The sequence below is a fragment of the Paroedura picta genome, chromosome 7, assembly GCF_049243985.1.
Source record: "Paroedura picta isolate Pp20150507F chromosome 7, Ppicta_v3.0, whole genome shotgun sequence".
In the NCBI taxonomy this organism is placed as follows: Eukaryota; Metazoa; Chordata; class Lepidosauria; order Squamata; family Gekkonidae; genus Paroedura; species Paroedura picta.
In genome coordinates this window covers 63,905,793-63,929,014 of record NC_135375.1, presented here as the reverse complement: position 1 = coordinate 63,929,014, position 23,222 = coordinate 63,905,793, and the positions used below count along the sequence as shown (strand labels likewise).

General features: G+C 41.3%; 2 protein-coding genes across 31 annotated transcripts in view; one reads left to right on the top strand and one right to left on the bottom strand.

Moving 5' to 3' along the window:
* The window catches only part of AOPEP (aminopeptidase O (putative)), a 242,045-nt gene that overhangs the window by 52,089 nt on the left and 166,734 nt on the right, over nucleotides 1-23,222 (top strand). For all 10 annotated transcript variants that reach the window (XM_077344574.1, XM_077344576.1, XM_077344577.1 and 7 more), the window contains 4 exons: nucleotides 350-539; nucleotides 7,340-7,446; nucleotides 16,003-16,105; nucleotides 16,197-16,304. In XM_077344574.1, the coding sequence (XP_077200689.1) occupies nucleotides 350-539; nucleotides 7,340-7,446; nucleotides 16,003-16,105; nucleotides 16,197-16,304 (508 nt within the window). The remainder of the gene's footprint in view (nucleotides 1-349; nucleotides 540-7,339; nucleotides 7,447-16,002; nucleotides 16,106-16,196; nucleotides 16,305-23,222) is intronic.
* LOC143841016 (uncharacterized) overlaps nucleotides 1-23,222 on the bottom strand; it is a 62,534-nt gene that overhangs the window by 1,149 nt on the left and 38,163 nt on the right. For 9 of the 21 annotated variants that reach the window (XR_013232519.1, XM_077344594.1, XM_077344589.1 and 6 more), the window contains 4 exons: nucleotides 15,041-15,121; nucleotides 14,787-14,913; nucleotides 4,862-4,919; nucleotides 4,281-4,315 (listed from right to left, as the gene is read on the bottom strand). Coding sequence is in view for 9 of the 21 variants with exons in the window: in XM_077344594.1 (XP_077200709.1) it covers nucleotides 4,281-4,315; nucleotides 4,862-4,919; nucleotides 14,787-14,913; nucleotides 15,041-15,081 (261 nt within the window). In the remaining 12 variants the exon portion in view is untranslated. Of the gene's footprint in view, nucleotides 1-4,280; nucleotides 4,316-4,861; nucleotides 4,920-8,366; nucleotides 12,329-12,564; nucleotides 13,741-14,786; nucleotides 14,937-15,040; nucleotides 15,122-15,214; nucleotides 15,982-23,222 lie in introns of those variants that run through there. The other 12 variants (XR_013232520.1, XR_013232527.1, XR_013232525.1 and 9 more) reach the window with 6 other exon arrangements.

Sequence of the window (23,222 nt, the reverse complement as noted above, 5' to 3'; positions counted from 1 at the left end):
TTCTTTTATAATTTTGGTTTAAGCATAAATAATTCCACTGGAATAAATCTGCCTTGTAATTTGAAATTATAAAACTGGTTTAAGTTACATGTTAAAGGTAATAGCTGTTTGATGGCTGAATGTGAAACAAATGCTTGGCAGACTATTTAGCTTGAATCCCTGCCAGAAGACAATAAAGTGCAACATAATTCCTCACAATGTCTGAGCTATAAACTAACTGTCATGACATAGCATGCATACAGTAATAACAGGCTGACAAGGCTAATAAACTCTACATATTACTACAGGCAAGCAGTACATGCTGTAACAAGGTGTATAATGTATTTTGTCCTTCCTTCATATTATGCAGCCCACACATCATCTTCCTGTCACAGAGCACATTACCTGGAGGGAACCACCTCTGCGGAACACGCCTGTGCCATGAAATTGCCCATACCTGGTTTGGCTTGGCCATTGGAGCGCGTGACTGGACTGAAGAATGGCTAAGTGAAGGATTTGCCACTCACTTAGAAGATGCCTTCTGGTCATCAGCCCAGCAGGTATGGTTAAAATGTTCATTTTTACTGATGGCCATATAAGAATAACCTTTAGCGTATGCATTGTGTGTGCAGTAAGAACAAATACACTATAAACCTTTAATTAAAATCACAGGGGTGGGTCCTGGGTTCCATTTCTCTAAGAGAGCCAGTTTGGTGTAGTGGTTAGGAGTGCCGACTTCTAATCTGGCATGCCAGGTTCGATTCTGCGCTCCCCCACATGCAACCAGCTGGGTGACCTTGGGCTCGCCACAGCACTGATAAAACTGTTCTGACCGAGCAGGAATATCAGGGCCCTCTCAGCCTCACCCACCCCACAGGGTGTCTGTTGTGGGGAGAGGAAAGGGAAGGTGCCTGTAAGCCGCTTTGAGCCTCCTTTGGGTAGGGAAAAGCGGCATATAAGAACCAACTCTTCTTCTCCTTCTCCTTCTCCTTCTCCTTCTCCTTCTCCTTCTCCTTCTCCTTCTCCTTCTAACAACAATGCCTTTCTCCAGTACAATGTGATTTTTGTCCACATATGAGTAGAATGTTCCTTGGGCTGAAGGAAAATGACATTGTTAATTGAATAGATCTATAGAACCTAACACATAATAATCGCCATACTGTGTTGGAACAAGGCTTTATCTAGTCTAAGGTGACCATCTGTCCCGCCTTTGGTGGACTGTCCCACTTTTGGGGCATTTGCCCCATGTCCTGTGGCATTCTCATATATTTTTTTAAATTATTATTTTTTTAATTGTTATTTTTTTTTTTTGCCGTGCAGCAGGCAGCTGAGTAGGCAGCCCGGGCTCAGGAGGCCCCCGGGCAGGTGCCCGGGCTCCAGGGCGGGGCTTCCTGGCCAGGGCTGCTGCTGCCTGCTCGGGTGGCCTTCCTGCCTCCAGTCCTTGCCTCCTCCCGGGCCTCCGCTGCCCTAAGGCTAGTCGGAGAGGGAGGGGGGAATGAGGAGGCCCGCCTGCTGCCACCACCACCACCCTTCTAAGGATGGGGGAGGGGGGATCTGCCTGCCGTCGCCACCCTTCTAAGGGTCAGGGAGGGGGGAAGGGAGGGCCTGGCTGCCGCCTCGCTGGCAGTGGCACATCCCTCCTTGTGACCACAGATTTCTGGTTACCTTAATCTGGTCCATCACAGTTGTCTCTGGCAATAGCTGGCCAGATGCCCCTAGAATCTCATTTGTGGGTAATCATCTATTTCTCTTTAGAATAAGACCACCTGAAGCTAGAACAAGGCCACTCTAAGCACTTTTTCATGCACACCCCCACCCCCCATACAGAACCTGCTCCTTTGATGGATGTTTGGTGGCCTTTTAGGGAGTGGCAGGCTAGACATTTAATATATAATAATAAATAATAATAATAAAAAGAATTATGTGCCATTTTTGTAGGATCTGTTGCAGACTGCAGAGGATCCCCTATCCTCTGAAACCTGACTTAGATGGATCTGAGGAGGTAAACATACCATAAAGTGTATGCTGCTTCTCTTATTAATACACGGAGTCTGCTCTGGCTAGATCTGAAGCAGTAGCAACCCAAAAGGAAATGTACATGTCCTCTCATGCTGCCCTGACAGAATCCATGGGGGGTGGGGGGTGCATAACAAGTATCTTTAACCAGATCTTGTATACCATGTTTCTGTGTTCCTTGGTCTGCCACAAGGGCCAATAGAGCCTATCCAGCCACAGGTCTGTGTGGATTGGGAAGAACCAGGCCTTCTTAGGTGTCCAGAAGGGACAAAAAATGCCCCAGTTGGCTCTGTGGCACCATAGGGCCGAATGGGGCATTTAAAAAATATGCACAAATGTAGGATTGTTGTAATGCATTTCCACCTTTGTGCAAACAACTCCCCCACCCCCCACAGTGTAACCTGTCTGCCCTGGCTGCATTGGGGGGATGCAGTAATAGGTCCCCCATGGAGACACAGGAAGCGGTGGAGCATGCTGCTCCACCACAGCATACCAACGGTGGCCCAGAGTGGCGCTGCTGGTGTGGAATTGGTATCCCTGAGACAACCAGCCCACTAAGTTAAACAGATAAGGAGTTAACTTGTATTTATGCTTTGGACATAACACTGAAAAAAGTCAGGTTATGACGTTTCTTTTCAATTGAACTTTTGAACGGTTTTCCTTTTCCAGCATTTGAGATCCTGTGTTACAAATTGACTTTTTTCAGTCAGCTTTAAGCAGCTGTACTCAGCCAGAAATTCTACCCACTCCCTAAATGGTGTCTTCTACTCTTCACTGCTGTTTTCAATTGTCCTTGCTAACACTCTGCCAGCTCCCATTGTTACTGTTAGGAAGAAGCAGAACCTAACTTGTCATAGAAGTTCCATCTGTGGCTGTCTTGGCTAATAACCACTGACTGATATGAATTTATGCCTTGGCTCTATGTGACTATTAAATTAAATATTAATAAGGAGCTACTCGCAAGATTTTTTTCCGACAAGGCTATTTTGCCTTTTATGTGTAATTCCTTGATTAATTTTGTATACCTCCAAAGAAGTTGTCTGAAGCTCAACTGTTCAAAGACGGAAGTCCTGTGGCTGAGCAGGAAAGGTCCCAGCGAGGAAGCATGCCTACCCAACCGGGACAGAGTATGGCTATCAGTGGCCCACTCTGCCAGGACCCCGGGGGTAATTCTTGATGCCTCCCTCTCTATGGAGGCTCAGATCACGACAGTAGCATGGCTGCCATTTTACCACCTTCACCAAGCCGAACTACTAGCGCCCTACTTGGCCCCAGAACAACTAGCCCCAGTCCGTGCGACGGTCACCTCTAGACTGGACTTCTGCAACTCACTGTATGCTGGCTTGCCCTTATCTTTGATCCGTAAACTGTAACTGGTCCAGAACGCAGCTGCCAGGGTCCTCACAGCAGCATCTAGGAGGTCCCACATCTAGCCCATCCTCCAACAGCTGTGCTGGCTTCTGGTTGAATTCTGGATGAGTCAAGGTTTTGGTTATCACCTTTAAGACTATACATGGTGAACCTGAGGGATCACATCTCTGCCTACACCCCTTAAAGAGTCTTATGCTCCACCAGTTCCAACTTCCTGGTGATCCCTGGCTCCAAGAAAGCACACTTAACCTCAACTAGGGCCAGAGCTTTCTCCATCCTGGCCCCCACCTGGTGGAATGGCAGTTCCCAGAGGAGAACTCGTATGGAACTTGAACATTTTCCACAGGGCCTGCAAAAGGGAGCTCCTCTGCCAGGCATTTGGTTGAGGTGGATCAGTACCACAGCTTCCAATTGCCCTTCCCCAAGCCTCCTACAACCATCACTGCAGACTTGCTCACCCATTGGGCCATCAGTAAGGGTTGACTTATTGTTCTTCCCAATGCCCTATGGTTCATAATGTTGTTATTGTTATTTGTTATTTGTATTGTTCCTGTTTGATGTAAACCACCCTTAGCCTTCAGGGAAGGCAGTATATAAATATAATAAATAAATACATAAATAAATTAAAAGTATGAAAATGGTTTTTATCACAAGGAAAAAAATAGTTGTGAGCTAGCAAATTTTTAACCGCTCCTAAGCCCTAAGGGGGAGGAGAAAGGGCAGGCTCTATCTGGGATAAAAACTCAGAGTGTCACTCCAGGGCGTGGCTCCACATTGGCCGCTTGGCCCAGCCTCGCCTTGCCCGTCCGGTGACTCACCACACACAAGGAGAAGCAGCCTTTCCCGACAGTGAGAGCCAAGGGAGAGTAGGAGGAGAAAAAGATCCAGATCTAGGAACATAACTTTACTCTCACCTGTTTATTTTTAGTGTTGCCTTCCCCTCCATCACCTGTGTAAGAGAGGAGGTTAAAAAAAAAACTAAGCAAATTCCTGTCCACTATTCAGAGAACTCGAGAGATCCCCGCCACCAGAGATAGAGAAAGAATGAGAGGCTAGGAGACAACAACAGGTTTCTAGATATTCTCCTAAATCTGGTTCAGAGTTGGAGAGACCACCATTGACTAGAGCCTCCACCCTTGACGTCTCATTGAAAGTGGAGGGAAAGTGGTTGGTAGAGGGAATTTCAGGCAAAACTACCAAAATTACTGCAGAAAGTAACATCTTAAACTATCAAATAAAACTATCTGAGGTACCCAGACCTTTCATATCAGTCAAGCTCTCAAATTTTACTAGATACTAGTCTGTTCTGACAATCTCTTACAAGGTTTAGACATGCATCTCAATGACACTTAAAGAGCATTGCTGAAAATAAAAAGAGCAGCTGAGGTTGCCTCTGACATTTTGCAGGAGGCAATTCAATTCTGTGCCAAGACACAGGAAGCAAATATAATAGTTAGAATGAATCTCTGGTTAAAACACTTGAAAGTTGACTTACTGTCAGCTGAGAAGTTTTCTGAGAGAATCTTGTTTGGTGATGGAGCCTCAGACAAGCTCTGAGTGAAGACCAAAGAAAAGAAAAAAAGACATGCCTTCCATGTCAGGTCTCAAAGATAAGGAGGATAGAACAAAATCTTAGCATTAATTTCACAATTAAAGGCCTCCGATAAGAGGCAGGGAGAACAAGGATTTCAGAGGCTTCCTCTTCTTGAGATGCTATTCCAGATTCCAGAAGGGATCCTTTACATCCAACAAACAAGACAGAAACCAGTTCAATTAAAAGCTTGAGGTATGACTATATGATTGGAGGTTTACTCCAGTTCTTCATCAAGAGTTTGTGAAAAGACAGTGTCAGACCTTTGGGTTATGTCTGTAATCAGAGAGGGATACAGGATAGAATTCAACTCCCAGCCACCTTTTCATTTTATGGCCTCCCAGTCTCAAAGTCCAAGGATCACTCAAAATCACTTATTGCAGACTGGGGACATAGGACCTTTTCCTTCAGACCAACATTTCAATGGAGTATATTCAGGCTTGTTTGTGAAAAGTTCTTGGGACCAGAAAGTGATTTTAATCTTTAAAAGTTTAAGATGTTGGATGGTCAAGCAATGGTTGTAGATAATTTCTCTGTTCTATCCTGCAAATAATCCAACAGGGCTCGCCCGCCCGGCCCTTCAGGAGCTCTCTCTCCCCCTCCCGCTTCAGAGTCTTATGTGGGAGGGAGGGCCCGTCGCTGCCGCGGCAATGTGGAGCGTGCACACAGGCCCAATTTTGGCGGGCCCAGTGAGTTCCAAGCCGGGAGGAGTTCACAAGACAGCAGAAGAGTTGGTGAGCCCAGTCGGGGGGGCACCTTAATTCTGGTCACCTTACACTATGGGCACCAGGCAAGCATCGGGAGGCCACTATGGGCAGCTATATCTATCCCAACTGAAGTGCACCTGGCATATAGGATGGCCCCCTCACTTGTTTTTCAGGGGGGGGGAGTTGTCTTATACGCCGGCAAATATGGTGTATATATATCAACTTCAAGAATCCCCTTTTGGGCCAGGGTATGCATCAGTATGGCTTATGAGGTGCATGGTATTCTGGTGCCTAGGAAGGTCACTTCTCATTCCTCTAGAGCAGCAACATCTTCTGGGGCATTTGCAATGAGAGCTCCAGTAGAAGAGACCTGCAAGGCATCCACATCCACGTGATAAAACTTTTCCACTTCGTCAAGCACTACTGCATTTGTCAGATAAATTTCACAGAAGGGTTCTGCAACAGGTTGTGGGGAAGGAAGATGGAGAAGATGATCCCCACCACCTCCAGATAACAGCTTGGGCAGATAAGCAATCTGAATGACTTCCCCCATTGAAAACGAATAAAGGCTAAGACAACCTCGTCCTAGCCTGGAAAAAGAAAAGACAAGCAGAAGAGAGGGAATGTATTGAGGATTATGAGGAGGTGAGGTGTTCTAAGATTGGTTAGTCAGTCAATCGACTGCCTGGAGTTAGTGGAGGTGCGACCTAATCAGTCTGGATGACTCTGCCCCACTGAAGAGAAGAAATGTTCAGGTAGAGTCCAATGCTTTATTCTCACCGTAACTTCCTTGTAGTCTACTCAAAGAGCCCCCCTGCCTACTACTATGCCCATGCAAGCACGTTTTTTCTTTGTTTTTATCAGCAAGATGGCAGCTCAGTCCATTGCGTATCATCTTAGAAATATCAGTGTTTACCTTTCAAACAGACCTCATGCCTTATTCTCATGCTAAGCAGAATGTTACTGATCTGCAGAAAATAAAACTACTGGAGGATGTTGTAACTGAACCCAACACTTTTTCTGTCTATTTCTGTAGAAACTGGGCTTCATCCATCTGCACTGCACCTTTAACACAAGCTTTCCAGGGAATCTGAGCTATTTTGGAATATCTGACTTTTATCTCAATCAGATGAACTGAGTTAGGAAAACTTTAAATGAGGAACCTAACATCAAATTAATTTGAAATAAAGCAGGGTACACAAAAACTAATGTGGTAATCCCCACTCCATTTATGTATGTATTTAAAAAGTAAAGCAATGGTTTGAACACATAGATTGTTAATTTAAACTATAGTTCTATGATACTGTATACAAGTTAGGAATACTATTAAGGGAAAATAGTTTGGTAATCTGTGCCAAGAATGAACTTGACAAGGTATTTTACATGTTTGAATGATTTTAAGGGTTTTATTCATTTATTCATTACTTTTATATTGTGCCCTTCCTCTAAGAATCCTCTAAATGGGGTTTCCAGTTTAGCACCAATATGCATGAACTATTTGTCATGCAGTTATTGGTAGTGGTAGTAATAGCACATATGCTGAATGACTAAGTGGATGAAAATGCCATCCTCACTTTTTCTAAAGAGGAAAAAAGCAGTGTTTTTTTCATGAAAAAGTTATTGAGAAATTGGATTAAACAACGAACAATGAACTTTATGGTTTTGTATGAAACAGCTGCCGGTTGGTGAAGCAAAAGAGCAACAGGATCTGAAAGCTTTACTCCATTGGCAGCGACTTAGGGATGAGATACAGAATTCTGAAGAAGATCTGCAAGTATTAAGGTATCCTACAGAGTGATTATTCTTATCCTGTTTTCAAATTATCTAATTAAATTTTGTCTTATTGCCATAGAATTAAGATTCCACTGAGAAACAGTAGGAAGAAAGGATCTGGAAAACATTCTTTTTTAAACAATACTGCTCGGTCAGAACAGCTATATCAGTGCTGTGGCAAGCCCACGGTCACCCAGCTGGCTGCATGTGGAGGAGTGCAGAATCAAACCCTGCTCGCCAGATTAGAAGTCCGCACTCCTAACCACCACACCAGGTTGACTCTTAGAAAGGCACAAGGATGCTCTATTAAATATTGACCTCTGTAGAGTTAGGACGTTCCTTTTCTCTTAAACTTTATTTCTTATCTTTTTTATTCAGTTAATCTCACCCTGTTGCACCTTTAAACTGTGCTTGACTACAGGATTGTCTCTAAATAAATTTATCATGGCCTATTATGCACAGGAGTTTTCCCTCACTTTTACCGTGCTTGTTTGTAGGGTTTTCTTTGTCATTCTGCATTGGTTTTCTTCCCTTCAGCACTCAGTTCACTTTCAGGTTTTTTCTCTGAGTTTTCTGAGAGTGCTTTGTGCCATTTTTTTCATTGTTTTGCTTCTAAGCTGAAAGTAATTTAAAAGTGTACTGATTTACTTTAATATTCTTTCTGCCCTTTTGCCACCCCTTGAAGGTCACCCCCCCAGCTACCAACTCTGCACCTTCCATCATTCTCCCCCTTCAATGGTGTAGAAGCTCCATTTCTCCCTTGCTTTAAAATTTAATGTTTTTGACAAGTGGCATGAGTCTAGTAATATGAGAATTGCTAGCCTCAGATAGCTGATTTAAAAAAATATAATGATGGGGAAATTTAAAAGAAGCTGCACAAGGGTTAGTTCTGTGCTGGAAAGGGGCTTTGGAGAGCAGGCCAATGGTACATAAACTCCTAACGGTTTTCAGTGCTTCATGCAAGTAAAGGAAAGGAAAGGTCATCAGTGAAGAATTACATTGACATGAGATGTAGAGACACTGAGATGGGAAGCCTAAAACTTTGATAATTTTTCCCTTTTATGCTTTAGTGAACAAAATTTGTCTGTGTAAGGGGGGCCATTTTGTCAGTCTCTAGAAGCCTGACATTAAATGTTGGCTGAGCCACATGGACCTTCTGTGTACTGCCAAGGTTAACAATCACTTGGGTTCAATCCATTTAGAGGAAGAATGCAATCCACTCATGACAAGCTTTAAAAAAACTGTCAAGATCAGGACCAGTGTGCAGGATCAAATAAAAGAATCATACAGAGAAAACCATGCAAAACTGCAAGGAAGGGCAGGAAATTAGCATTACTATGCAGCTGTGCTAGGGCATTGGCAAAAATACCCTCCCCATTTTTTTTCAGTTTGGTGGCACAAGACTAAAAAAGCTCTCCAGATCTACTGCTGGAAGGCTACTCCACCATACAAATTGCAGCACTGTATTAAGTGTGGTAGAGTTGCTGCCAAGTTTGCACAGGCCTACACACACATATTGCCAAGGATAACAGCTTCAATGCCAGTGACAGTGTGTTCTGCTGTGCATTTTGTACTCTCAATATGTTCCCCCATATCAAACGAAGTATCGTGTCCAGATCATGGGAGGTGATGGTACCATTTTACTCTGCTCTGGTTCGGCCTCACTTGGATTACTGTGTTTAGTTTTGGGCACCCCAGTTGAAGAGGGATGTTGACAGACTGGCAACAAAGATGGTGAGGGGTTTGGAGACCAAGACATATGAAGAAAGGTTGGGGGAGCTTGGTCTGTTTAGCCTAGAGAGGAGACGACTGAGAGGGGATCTGATAACCATCTTCAAGTATTTAAAAGGCTGCCATATGGAGCATGGAGCAGAATTCTTCTCTCTTTTCCCAGAGGGACAGACCAGAACCAATGGGATGAAATTAATTCAACAAAAATTCCATCTAAACATCCAGAGGAAGTTCCTGACAGTGCGGTTTCTCAGTGGAACAGGCTTTCTCGGGAGGTGGTGGGTTCTCCATCTTAGGAAATTTTTAAACGGAGGCTAGATGGCTATCTGATGGAGAGGCTGATTCTTTGAAGACAAAGGGTTGGCAGGTTACAGTAGATGAGCAATTGGAATGTGAGTGTCCTGCATAGTGCAGGGGGCTGGACTAGATGACCTATGGGGTCCCTTCCAACTCTATGATTCTATGATTCTATTCTATATTACAAGATTATGTAACTCCCATTTTTTCACAGTAGTTGATATCACAGTAAAGAATTCCTTGGTGCTCTGCAATATAGAAAAGTGAGCTTTACAGCTTCTTGTTTGTAAAATCCGAACCATGAAGTTTTAAGTGGAAGGCACTTCCTGTATACTATTATTCAGCTGCATCAAAGCAATTGTATAATTTTTTAAATGGACACCACCACCCTGTGGACATTACAGGTGATGTTCCATTCAAACTTTGTTGTTGTTTAGCTGCAAAATAAGTACACTGGAGAAGAAAAGAATGGTGTCTAATGCAGGCACAGAATCCAAAGTCAAGTTTAATGGTTTTGTGCTCCGAAAATCTGCAGTAAGGTATATGTGTGTGATGGGCCTACATCACAGTTACTCTATTCATTCAGAGCAAATATTGAAGAACATGTACTGTGCAGTTCTAGACTAAAACAAAACCATTGAGGGAACTTCATTGCTGACATGTGCCTTAAATCAGTCCCCCTTACTCAATAGTGCAGTCCTAGAAGAGTTACATACTTTTAAGCCTGTTACAATCAATGGGCTTCTAAGGTTTAACAGTTTTTAAGGATTGCACTACTAAGCACAGGAAATTGATTTAAGTCACATGTTAGCAAGTAAATTTCCTTGTTGGTTTTATTTCTTTGAGTTTTTCCTTAAAACTCATTGGTTGGTTTAAGATGTGTCTATTTCATAAATTTGCAATTAAATACAGCCGTTAAAATGGATTTGAGTGTGTAATCTCAAGTATAAATGCAACTGTATGAAGATTTGTAGCGGAATGTTGAGTTTGTTAAATTTTCTTGGATTATTTTGACCCATAAAATGGATTCAGTATTCTGATCCAGTACATAGTTACATTTGGCATTCAGTCAGTTCCGCAGGATCTGCAAGACAGAGCTCTTCTGCCAGTCAATGAAAGATCTAGCCCCCACCCTGAAGTTTCCCCTGATAGCATTGCCCCAGGGACTTGGCAGAAGGATGGAGTGAGGGGAAGCTGGGGTAGGGTGGAGTGGGTTGGAGGATCTGTTTTATTGTTTTTACTTTGTGTTTTTAGTTTTTTTTTTACCTAAAAGGTTAAATGTGTTTATAACAAAGTCAAAGTCAAACACCTTTATTTGCATAAACATAGCAAAACATCTATATAAAAGACAAGGCAATTCAGATCCCAGGTCACTTGGGAAAAAACTTGTGGAGGAATTTTGCAATGCCTTTGGTTACTTGAGGATTGTTTTTATTGATGTTGAGATGGCAGGTTCATGAGCAGTGGCATATAAATGTAATTATAAATAAAAATATAAATAAATATAATCCTGCCCATGTATTTATGTAAAAGTTTGTATACAAGATTGTAGCATCAATGTGTAATCCGAGGGATTGTGTAGGGTAATCTGTTTAGGGAACAGAGATCTTTGCCTAATTCTGAACAGTATAATCCTTATACTGAATTACATAGTGTTTTTTTAAAATCCTCCAATTTGAAAATATGCAGAGAAACTGCTGTTTACCATGTCCCTAATCTCAGGCAGTCACCTAGATACTAGCCCTAAGGAAGAAGATCAGAAAACTTGTGTAAATTGTGGATACCACTGTGGATGGATTTATTTATTTTCATTTCATTTATTTACTTCATTTTTATTTCATGTATACTGTATCTTTCCACTGGGAGAAACTTTCTCCCTAAAGCAGCTTACATTACTGGTCTTTCCTCTATTTTACTCTCATAGCAGCTCTGAGGCTAAGAGTATTTCAGTGGTCCTAGGTCACCCAGTAGGCTTCCATGGTAGAATGTAGATTTGAGCCTGGGTCTCCTTGATCCTAGTCTAGCACTCTAACCATTATGCCATGCTGCCTCTTACCATTTTCCCTGTGAAGCTCAAGCAGGGGCTAGGTACTGATCCTGAAGAGATCTTTTGGCAATTATCAGACCCAGGCTAAATTTCTCCTGTGCTGGGAACACTCATGAAACTGTCATGTTTAATCACCAAAACTTCATAATCTCTTGTCATGCCTCACCCAGGTATACGCTAGACCTATTAGGAACTTACTTAAGACATCATGCCCATTCATTGTTAGGATTCCCATTGTTCAAAAAGAGGCGGAGCCTACAGTAGTCAATAGGGCTAGAAGGGAAGAATCAGTGTGTCAAACTCATTCAAGCAAGTTGTCTGTCATATGAAAGTTTTTATTGATTTCCTAAAACAACTTTGTGTCTCCTCCTGTTTGTAGCTTAGTTTTTAGTGGCATTTTTCATAATTCTAAAAAGTTCTATAATTCCATTTTTCATTCTATACAAGCGCAGAATGTCCTGAAAAAATGTTTGCTGGTAATTTTGGCATGCACATCCTTAGTCTGAGATAAAAATTATACAAGAGCATAAGAAGGACAGTTGTTGTTGTTATTATTATTATTATTATTATTATTATTATTATTATTATTATTATTATTATTATTATTATTATTATTATTATTATTATTATTATTATTTAATTTTTAGACCGCCCTTCTCCAAATAGGTCTCAGGGCGGTTTACAACATAAACAGTTAAAACACAATAAAATCCCCATAAAAACCCCAATTAACATCAACAACAAGTTACATATAACATATAAGCGGCGGTGGTCACAATTCTGATCTTAGTTACCCGACCTTCCTCCAAGTTCAGCCTGGTGGGGAGAATAATATTCAGAAGAGGGTGGCACCAATACAAACCAAACAGAGAGAAACAGACCTATCCACTGGCAATATAATAAATATATTCATAAAAGAAAGAAAAGTGTCCTATTTTTGTAGTTTTCCTTGTTTCTTTATTCTGTAGGACTTCTGTCAAAACGGATTCCAGGTAATATCCATTTTCAGTGAGAGTCTTTCATCAGTGACAAGTCCTTATATATATTAATAGTATAATACTGGCCACAGGCTCACATAGGTATGGGGATACCGGTCGGTATTGACACGTTCCCCTGCGTTTGCTGGCAGGGGCTCATGGGAATTGTAGTCCATGGACATCTGGAGGACCACAAGTTGACTATCCCTTATCCAGGGTATATGGAACTTTGCAGGGCTGTATTTTCCTCAACCCCCCCCCCCCAAGTTTGAAAAAGACTGAACAAGGGGAACCCAATGGAGGGGGAAAAGGCATTTAAGCTTTAAAGGGAACATAGTTCCTTTATTAATTTATATTTATATACCACCCTCCCCCGAAGGCTCAGTGGTTTACAGGGAACAGGAAACAGGAAACGGGGAAAAGATACAGATAACACATGTGGGGTAACACATGTGACAACAGCAATAACTACAACAATCATCCCAACATGATAACAGTAATAATAATATGATTTATTAATGTAACTTTAAAATGTAACTTTTTTACTTTAGAACTGCAACTTTAAAATGTAAACAATTTTTGCAAGCCATAGTCATGTGCTTTTTGCAAGCTATAGCCACGTAAGTAAACTCACAGTCCATTTAAATGCCTTCTTCAAGCTGAGAGTTCACTCCAAAGGCATGTAAAGGGACTGAAAGCTCATTAAATGCACTTCAGCTGCAACTATCCAGCGTTCCTGAAAAATACCAGTCAGGTATTTGGATTTTTTTGCAAATCAGATAAATCAAATGCATATCCCTATAGATAACATTTCATGAGGTAAGCGGGCCTCTTGATAACATGTTGATGGCATGTTGGCAGCAGCAAAAAATGCAAGGTAGAATTTAGCCTCATAGGGGTCTAGAAACTTGGGAACCAGGATGGTTGAGTACATTCCATATTCCCTAAAATAAAAACTGAGTGCCTGTGGGGCTCATTTTACTGCAGAAACATTGGATGGCATTCCACTTTCAGTCTTGATGTGGAATATTTAATTCTGAAAAGAGTTATTTATAGCTACTTCAATTACAGCTCTTTGTGAATTGAAACTACACAAATGCAAAGCGTTGCAGAAGAACACTACAAATGGATGGGAAATCAGCACCTGGCCTTTCTTCTTCCTAAGAAAGAAGTCTGCACAAACACGTCCTAAGAGCCAATACCCCTCTTCCTCTTCTTTGAAGCCTCTTTGTGAGAGACCTTAGGCAAGAACTACATGAGGAAATCATGAAGTCATAAAAGATGCAGTGAATCACCTAGATCATCCCTTGACCTCAGACTATAACTATGATCCCTCAAGCATCTTTTACATGTTCATCTAGTTTCTGCTTTAATTTTTTAAAGATTATACAAATCAACATTTACAAAATAAAAATTATTTTACTACTTGACGCATAGTTTCATTTAAGACTAAATCACAGTTCCCTAACTAATTCATATAAATTCACTAATGTCACTCTAAATAATTTTTATCTCAGAGAGAAACAGACCTATCCACTGGCAATATAATAAATATATTCATAAAAGAAAGAAAATTGTCCTATTTCTGTAGTTTTCCTTGTTTCTTTATTCTGGAGGACTTCTGTCAAAACGGAATCCAGGTAATATCCGTTTTCAGTGAGAGTCTTTATATCCTTATATCAGTGACAAGTCCTTATATATATTAATAATATAATACTGGCCACAGGCTCACATAGGTATGGGGATACTGGTCTGTATTGACTACCCCTGCCCTGGATCATCTGGTCCCCATAGACTATAATGGAGCCCCCCTCCAAAAAAAATTGGCATTCCCAAATATTTACTGAATCCAAATGCCATACTGATAGTGTACTGATATTGGGATTTGCAAATATCGGGAAATACTATTTTTTGTGTTCAGTGTACATGAACCTGAAAAATACTGTGCTTTTTCTTAATTCTTCTTTGTTAAAGAACTTCCCAGCTAAGTGAGCTCGTCTGCTTTTACATAGCACCTTGTAAATGTGTGCTAAGTTTAGGCTTGTTTTTGGTTGCAAAGACCAAATAACTCCAATTTAATAAAAAGAAAATTTTATCTTTGGCTCTATGTCATTAGTTATTTTTTAAATAGTTGAATAATAGTATACTATAGTCCCTGAGGGTACGAAGATCAAATAGACTACAGTCTTCTTTCCCTAGATCTATACTTGTTCCTTCAAGATGGTAAATAACAAGTAGGCTGAAATAGTCATTTAAGTTTCCAAATTTCAATTCATGTTCTGTTTGTATTTTATTACCTGTTCTCTGCTGGCTTGTAAAGGCTGTCTGACTATGTCTTCTGATTGTTTTTTGGATCCGTATGCACCTTCCTCAAATAGTATCCCTGAGGGTGTTCCCCATCTTGAAGAGGAGAGGTTCTTCACCCTGAAAGCTCAAAAATCATTCCCCTATTAGAGGAAAATTACCTGGTAGGCAAAAGACTCTACAAATTCAGCTATCATCAAAGTCTCTAGCAGAACACCATTGCCTATATGGTCTCAGGTTGACTTACCTAGAGTCTTGCTTTACTTTTTGGATGGCATCCATTAACATAGCTAATCCGTGAGGCTACGGCGAGCGGTGGTATAGAAATCTAATAATAAATAATAAACATAAAGATTAGCTACCCTTCTAATTTTTGCAGCTTGGAATTTAAAAGAGATAAAGCAGAAAATGCTATGTTTACCTTCTGATCAAGCCAGATAGGTTGAGCTTATCATCTGACCATTCACAGAAAGCAAATTCAATATTCACAAAGCAAATGGATGATTTTTACAAAAACATCTGGGGTCAAGTCTTACTTTATACAGCCTCCACTATGCCAAGAAAAGAATAAGAAACTTGAAGGCTGAATGCATCAGGCTTTTGATTTCCAAAAATCTGCCAGTTTTTTCTTCCAGTATACATGGAGATTGCAGACGAAAGGAAAAGAAGGAAAGCTTAAGTCTGTTTTCAGCATTTGAGTGCATGGATGAAAGGGCCTTTTCATCCTTGCAGGTGTAGTCTTGTGAGCTGCTAAGCCCATATTCAGGTAAAAACAGCCAAATACGTAACTGGATGTAATAAATTCAATATCCTTCCTTCCCATTTCCCTCCATCTAGAATGTCTCAGTCTCATTTCCCTTTGTGTATGATATGAAGCTCCTGTCTATGTAGTATTTCTTAGCAGAATGCCATGTAACATGATGTCATGTCTGGGTTGTAGCTTAACTTCAGCTGCCGTGCAGTCATGTATACAGTTACATTAGGGAAAATATAGTTATGTTCTCTTCTCATGAACTGAATTGCCTAAATCAATTATGTGGGTGTGTTAAATGCCAGTAAGTTGTTTCAGACTTATATGAAACACTCAAACAGTGCCTGAATTTATAAATATCTAGCAAACGCCCAATGTAATCAGGTATTTTGATAATGAGACTTGGTGAAGTATCATCAGTGTATTTGTTAACCTAGTTCTTGAATATGTCCTTATAGGCCCAACAAAGAGAACACTGGGAAAGTGTGTGAGTCTGGTGCATCTGTAATTAAACATGGCCTTAACACTGGAAAGACCTTCCTGCAGGTTCACTACTTGAAGGTGAGAAATTAATCCTAAAGCAGATGTTCTCACAACTGTAAATAGGTGTACAATATAACTAAAATCTTGTTATCTTGGTGGCTTCTTCCAGGGTTATTTCCTTCTGCGGTCTTTTGCTGGAAAAGCTGGAGAAGCAGCATATTTTGCCTTTTTAAGAAAATTTGTACAGGACTTTCATGGACAACTGATACTCTCTCAGGTACTTGAGTTTGTTTCCCATTTTGTTGCAGGGTAACCATTTCCTTTATGACAAGTTAAATCAGAAGTTTTCAGATACTTACAAGACAGATTACTGATAATATGAATGTGCTATGGGCTGTCATCACCAAGGGGATGAAGCACCTTTCCTAAAAGAGCAGATTAAAGTATTGAAAGCTAAATAGTTTAGGGGTGTGCCAAAGTGGGCCTGCTTCAGCCTGCAGGCCATGTTTCACCTTGCCCTCTAAGGGTTTCTCAACATCTTGAGATACTTTTTTCTCTCAGGTAACCACTGCCACCACCTGACCTTTGTAAGGGATTGCCTGCTGGGAGAGTCAGAACTCACAGCTTCCCTTCCTAGGGCAGAGTCTGCACTTCCTTTCTTTATTCCATTGTCAATCCTGTTGAATTCAGATCGCTTTGAACTCGATTCTTCCTCCCCCCCCTCCCCATTGAAACAGGAAAGTCTTCTGCACGTGGTTAGGGAGGCTCAGAAGGTGGGGGGGAGCCAAGCCTCTTTCTTTTCTTGAAGGGTGGTGGGGGGAGAGGAGCCAGGCAGGGAGCCTCTTTCTTTTCTTGGAGGGGGAGGGGGAGAGGATCGAAAAAGGCAGAGGAGGGAGGAAAAATCCAGGACTGACAGTAGTTGAGAGAAATTAGGTGCTTCTCCTTTAAGGCAAGCATGTCACATGACCAGGTGTAGCCTATCAGAGGTTCTCTACCACAGAGCTTTCTTTCACAATGGAAATTCAGGCTTAAAAGCAGTCTGAGATATCGCACAATAAAGGTAGGGTCACTCCGGATCAATCCTTCTTGCTGCAGAAGGAAAATTAAAATTGCCCAAAATCCATACGGAAATCGCATTCTGTGTAGAGGGTAGGGACTGAATCAATCTGGGGTTGGAATAAAAGCTCCGTGCAGTTTACACCAAGTTCTCAGGGCTTGCTTCTGTGGTCTCCCGCTGCCTAGCATCTGGTCACAATGAGGACCATTTATTGCCTTGTGCGCCCCTGGAAGAATAGCCACTTGCCAACTGTCTACTTTCCTCTGGCACGTCTTTTAAAATAATGTGCCCAAGATGGTGGAGGACTATGTTGTACAGAGAGCCACTACCAGTATCAAAAATTATAAAGCGTTTATTAAAAAGAAAACGTTCAGAAGCACCAGATTGAGCAAGAGATTTAAAAGGAATGGGTAAAACACAATTCCTCGGTCCCTCTCTCTATGCATAGGGCAGTCTTCTTAGCTTAGAATGTTATAGATCTCTACAGCGTTTCTGTTTCCCTGCAGTGTTCTACAGTTCTTCAGGGCAGTACATGGTAATAGCCTCCTCCTCCAGACCTCAATGAAAAATTCTGTTTGCTCTGATAGATTTAGCAAATAACCAAAAGGGGAAACAAAATCCCAACCTGACAAGACAAGTTAAGAACCTAAAGGTTGATCTTCTAAAAAGTTTTTTCACTTAAAATTCAAATATTTATTATAATTACATGAACATAATATAAGTTAAAAACATTGATAAAATCTCAGTTATATATACTGTGTGGTACAGCAAATGCAAGATCAGCAATAAAACAAGTTCCTGGATGATCCTTTGGACTGGCTCAGAGGAAGTGTTGATGCAATTTGACAATTTTATTAACTCTATTCACAACACTGTTAAATTTGAAATGCAGTTCATTGCATCCAGGGTTGGGTGGTTCGGCGCCCAAAGTGGCCAGTCTCTCCTGGCGCAGCCAGGAGCCAGCGCTGCGGGGGGCAGGGTAGGCGCGGGCGTCGGAGTACCGGCGGGTGCACACACGCAGGTGTGGAGTTCCATGCCTGCATGTGTGTGCCCGTCGGTGCGCTGACACCCGCATCTCCCTCCCCCGTAGCGCTGGCTCCACCAGGAGAGACCAGCCGCTTCGGGCACCGAAGCGCCCAACCCTAAAATTTCTGACAAATGGTTGTAACCTTGACATATAACAGGATATATCATTACATCCAAGAAACCATTCAGAAACACTGGCACCTCCTTTCAAACATCCCTAAGGTGCAGAGCTCTGCCTCTTTTCTCCTATAGAAGATTTTAAAACATCCAAGACACATTAGTCAGAAGCAAATTATACAACAACAAAACAGAAGCTAATAGGTAAGAGAAGCATTCCTCGTGGGTTTTTCCCTTGTTCGGTTCGTGCTCTCTCTGTCAAATGAGACACATTCCAAAACTCAACAGGAGATAGGACCTTCTATATAAACTTACTTGTTTGTAAAACAAAGTGTAGAACAAAGTGCACTGTCTGTGTTATTGAATGTCTATGTCTATGTAAAAAACAGTATGTGTGGTTTTATCTATGTCTTTAACTTACGTGCACATCATTCATTCATTCATTCATTCATTCATTCATTCATTCATTCATTCATTCATTCATTCATTTATTTATTTATTTATTTATTTATTTATTTATTTATTTATTTATTTATTTATTATTGGATTTATTGCCTGCCATTCCTGGTGAACCGGCTTGTGGTGGGTTACAAAGCAGGTTCCAATACAACCCCCTCAATAAAACCACATTAAAACCCAATTAAAAATACACAATATAATATCAACAACATGGCAGTATAAATAACCCAATCCTATGGTGGTATGCCTGCCTATCGGGCATCGGTAATACAATACTGAACACCACCAGTGATGTCAAAGAATTGGTAGCGAGTATCTTCCTGGGGGGGGGGGGCACCAGATCTATGCCCTGAATACTGGCCTCATCCATAGAAGAGCTCCATCTTACGAGCCCAGTGGAATGCCAAAAGCTCTCGCAGGACCGGGAGCTCTTCTGGGAGCTCATTCCACCAGGTAGGGGCCAGGACCAAAAAGGACCTAGTCGAGACCAGATGGACTTAGTCAGTATTTATATTTTAAACCAAAAAATTTTCTGTGGCATAAACTTTAGGTTTCTGATAGATTTAGCAACAAAAAGGCCTTCCTTCTTGCTTCCAGGAGTTTTATCTCTTCTCTATTTCCTGGCCACTGACCAAGCTTTTCCTGTTGATCTTCAGAATTTCCTAATTTCTCTTTAGTCTTCAATTCCTCCAAGTCTCTATTCTCTGCTTAGGGAGGATGGCGGGGGGGGGGGGGGACCATCTTATTGTCTTTAGCAAGACCTATTAGCATTTCTTAAGGTGAGTCTGAAAAGTCATTGAACTGACTTCTCCCCCCCCCCCCCAGCCTGTTCTCTGCCCAGAGAGAAATACCTTTAAAACCTCCTGGTAAAGGTTTTCCTCAGTTCAGACCTCTTATCTCAAAAATGCATTTCTTCACAAGGAGAAAAACATAACTAAGAAAGATGATGACAAGAATATGTAAAATTATGAATGAGATGGAGAAAGTGAATAGAATATTTTTTTATTATTTTAATGCTGGAATTCAGTGCTGCATAATTCAATCGAGTAGTTGTAGATTTAGGACAGACACACAATATCTAGTTAACTTATGGAATTCATTGCCACAATATGTCCAGAGAGGGGGAACTAGACTAATTCATGTACTGTATCTATCAACAACTCTAAACTGTGCAATCTAAAATGGAATCTTTGGTACTACTTTGGGGCAGGAGGAGAATGATAGTGTGGGAGAGCTGCTGCTTTTATGCTTTTCCATTGGAGTTCCCAGACAGTTTTGCCATGGTTGGAAAAGATACGCTGTAAAGTTGTTTTAGCTTCCTAAGAGTTTTAAGAATACTGCATACACTAAAATATATATTCATAAGATCACATACTAGCTGTACTCACTATAATTGCTTCTTGAATATAAATTCTTAACATATATAAGAAAGTACATTGTTAATCTCTGAATGCCTTTCTTACAGCTAGAAAAGCATCTTGAATGTCTTAAATTTGCAAATTTGATTGTGTTTTTATTGTAACCTTTGGCATTTTTATTTCTGAAGTTAACACCAATACCAGAAGGAGCACTAAAATAATTCTGTTTAGAAATACACACATACATACACAAAAGTTCCATCATTTGATCTAAATAAAAATATGCAATATCTAATGGCCTGTGTCTCATGACAGTTCTGTTTTAACAGAGCATAGTTGTTTGCAAAATGTGGTGTTCTATATCAAGATTTATATTTTATCTTCCATTGCTTTCTTGTGGGGAGAGAAGCTTTTCACATGCCTCTCTTTGACCCCTTTAATTTCACAAACAATTTAAGCTGAATCAAGATATGTAAGCAATTTCTGGAAAAAGAGCATGCAGGCAGATAGAAACAGCTGCTTCTGCTATTGCTATTTCCTTCTGTGAGTTGGATGTGGATTTTTGAGTTATTTGATAATGACCTTATTGATAGAATTTAGATTCAGCAGAAATGGGTTGAGAGAAATTGGGAGCAAGTTGCCTTGTTTGATCAGATAAAGGTTAAACTGTTCAGCATTGTCTATCACCAAGATGCATGGGAGATTACAAAAAGGATGTGAAAAATTACATTCTATGAGACACATGAGAATACTCAGGCTGAGAGAGGGCTTCAATAAGGGTGAAGAATAAATATTTTAATTGGCGGCTCCAAGAGAGAGATATTTGGACACATTTTTTAAGTGTGGGAGCCTCTTCATTTATATTTTTTACCACCTTATAGTCCCAATTATTACACGACAAGTGTATTTAAATATTATACTACTGAAGAAGACCACAAAAGGGGTTGAAACGTGTTTTTCTGCCTCCATCACAACTCTCTCTCTCTTTCTGCCTTCCATTGTTTTCCTGGCCACCCAGCAGTTGTCATGCCACCCAGCCAGCAGCAGTAACTCTCTCTACCACCTGCCTACTGGCAGCTTCTCTTCTCATGGCAAGGCAGTGGCAGCAGTTCTCCTGAGCACTCACCTGGCAATAGCAGCCAAGTCACCTGCTTGCTTCCCCCCACAAACAGCAACCAGAATGGCTCTCCCAGCCAGACACCAACAATGGTGGCTGCTCTCCCAGCCATCTTCCACCTTCTTCCCCAGGAATGGCAGTGATGGCTCTCCTGTCTATCTGCCTGCTTTCTCACAGACAACAATGGTGGTGGTGGCTCTTCCAGTCACACACTTCCACCCCCATTGCAGCAGTAATGACAAATATCATGGCCACCCACCCAAATTCCCTACAAATAGCTGTCCTGGTCACCCACTTGCTCCCCCCTCCCAACAATGGTAGTGGCTGTCCTGGCCATCTGCCTGTACCCCTACAGCAATGGAAGTAGTGGCTCCCCTTATCATTAACCCACATCCCACCTACACCAATGGTGGTTCTGCCAGCCATATGCCTGCTTCCCTCTATGGCAGTGGCAGTGGCTGTCCCAACCACTGTTGTCGTGGCTGTCCCAACCACTGGCTGCAAAGGACCACCTAGAGCAGGGGTAGTCAAATTGCGGCCCTCCAGAAAGCTGGCAGGGGCTCATGTGAATTGTAGTCCATGGATATCTGGAGGGCTGTAGTTTGACTACCCCTGACCTAGAGTCTTGCGAAGCTAAGACTGCTGAGGAAAGGCAGAGCTTACAGCAGTAGCATTTCTGCACTGCCACTGAAAGGTGAGTTTGTGGGGGAGGGAGTTAAAAAACCTGTCCTTTATTGGTAAGTTTTTCTGCAAACCTCAGGTGTACCCCCAGGTTTGCAGATAACCTCCTTACTTTCCATCTGACTCAAATCTTGAATTTAAGTATCCACTAGGAATGTGCATATGGATAATTGTGAGCCCAAAAATACATGATAAGTATTTTTGAGGTATTAATTCGTTAGGATATAATTTCTGCTAATTTTTTGAGTATCTGAAATGGCCAAGCCTGAAAAATTCAGAATTTTTCAGGACCACCAGATAACTACAGTAAAAGTGTGCTTAAAGGGCTCTCGGTCCCTTTTAATGCCTTTGGAGTCAACTCTTCCCTTGGAGAAGGCATTTAAAGAGACCGTGAGCTCTTTAAATGTTTTTGGAATCCACTTAAATTGACACGGCAGCTTGCAAAAGGCATTTAAATTTTAAAGGTTTCTCTTTAAAATTTAAATGCTTTCTTTCCCTTCATCAAAACATTGGGAGGATGGAGACATCTTCTTTGGGTGCTCATAGAATTGGACCTCATGGTTCAATCTTTTCAAACTTGTGGATTTTTAAAAGAAAGGCATCGGCATCTGTGCTGCAAATTTTATGCCACTACCCCAAAAGCCCCAGATACCCCTGGATCAATTCTTCATTATAGCCTATGGGGACCATTTAATATAACGGAGCAAAAAAAAAATCAGCTTTCCCAAATATTTACTGAATCTGAACCATATTGGTACTAGGATTTGAGAATATTGGGAAATACCGATATTTTGGGAGTTCGCTATACCGACTCTGAAAAACACTATTTTGGGGTTTTTTGCACACCCTTAGTATCTACTGATCAAATCAGAGATTGGCTATTAAATATGTAGATGGGAAATGTGTGTGTATGTGAAACTGATCCTTCTTCTAGCCTCTATTTTCCTTCATATCAAGATTGTCAGACTTCTTCAGTAGGGTGTGATAGTATGTGGAATGTGTAGAACCACATTTTCCCCCTTTTCAATACCCAGATTCCCAAACAGCTGGCCCTGCTAAGTTGGCACTCAATTCACAATGGGTGGAGTATGACTCATACAGTGCTAGGCCACTGCATGAAGGGGATTATGACAGTGAAGTCGATGACGGCCTAGCGATATAGAAGCCTTCCCCCTCTCACCACAGTTTATGGTGGCTCAGTGTCACTGCCTCTCACACAAAGAACAGGCTGTGAGAGGATTGGTCTAAGCTCGAAATAACAGTTTGTGGTAGTAGCAGTATTTAAACTTTCTTATATATTTACTTATGTGCAAATTTCACTGAGTTCAGTAGAATTTACTTCTTACTAGTAATGGTTTGGATTGCAGTGTTAGAAAAGTA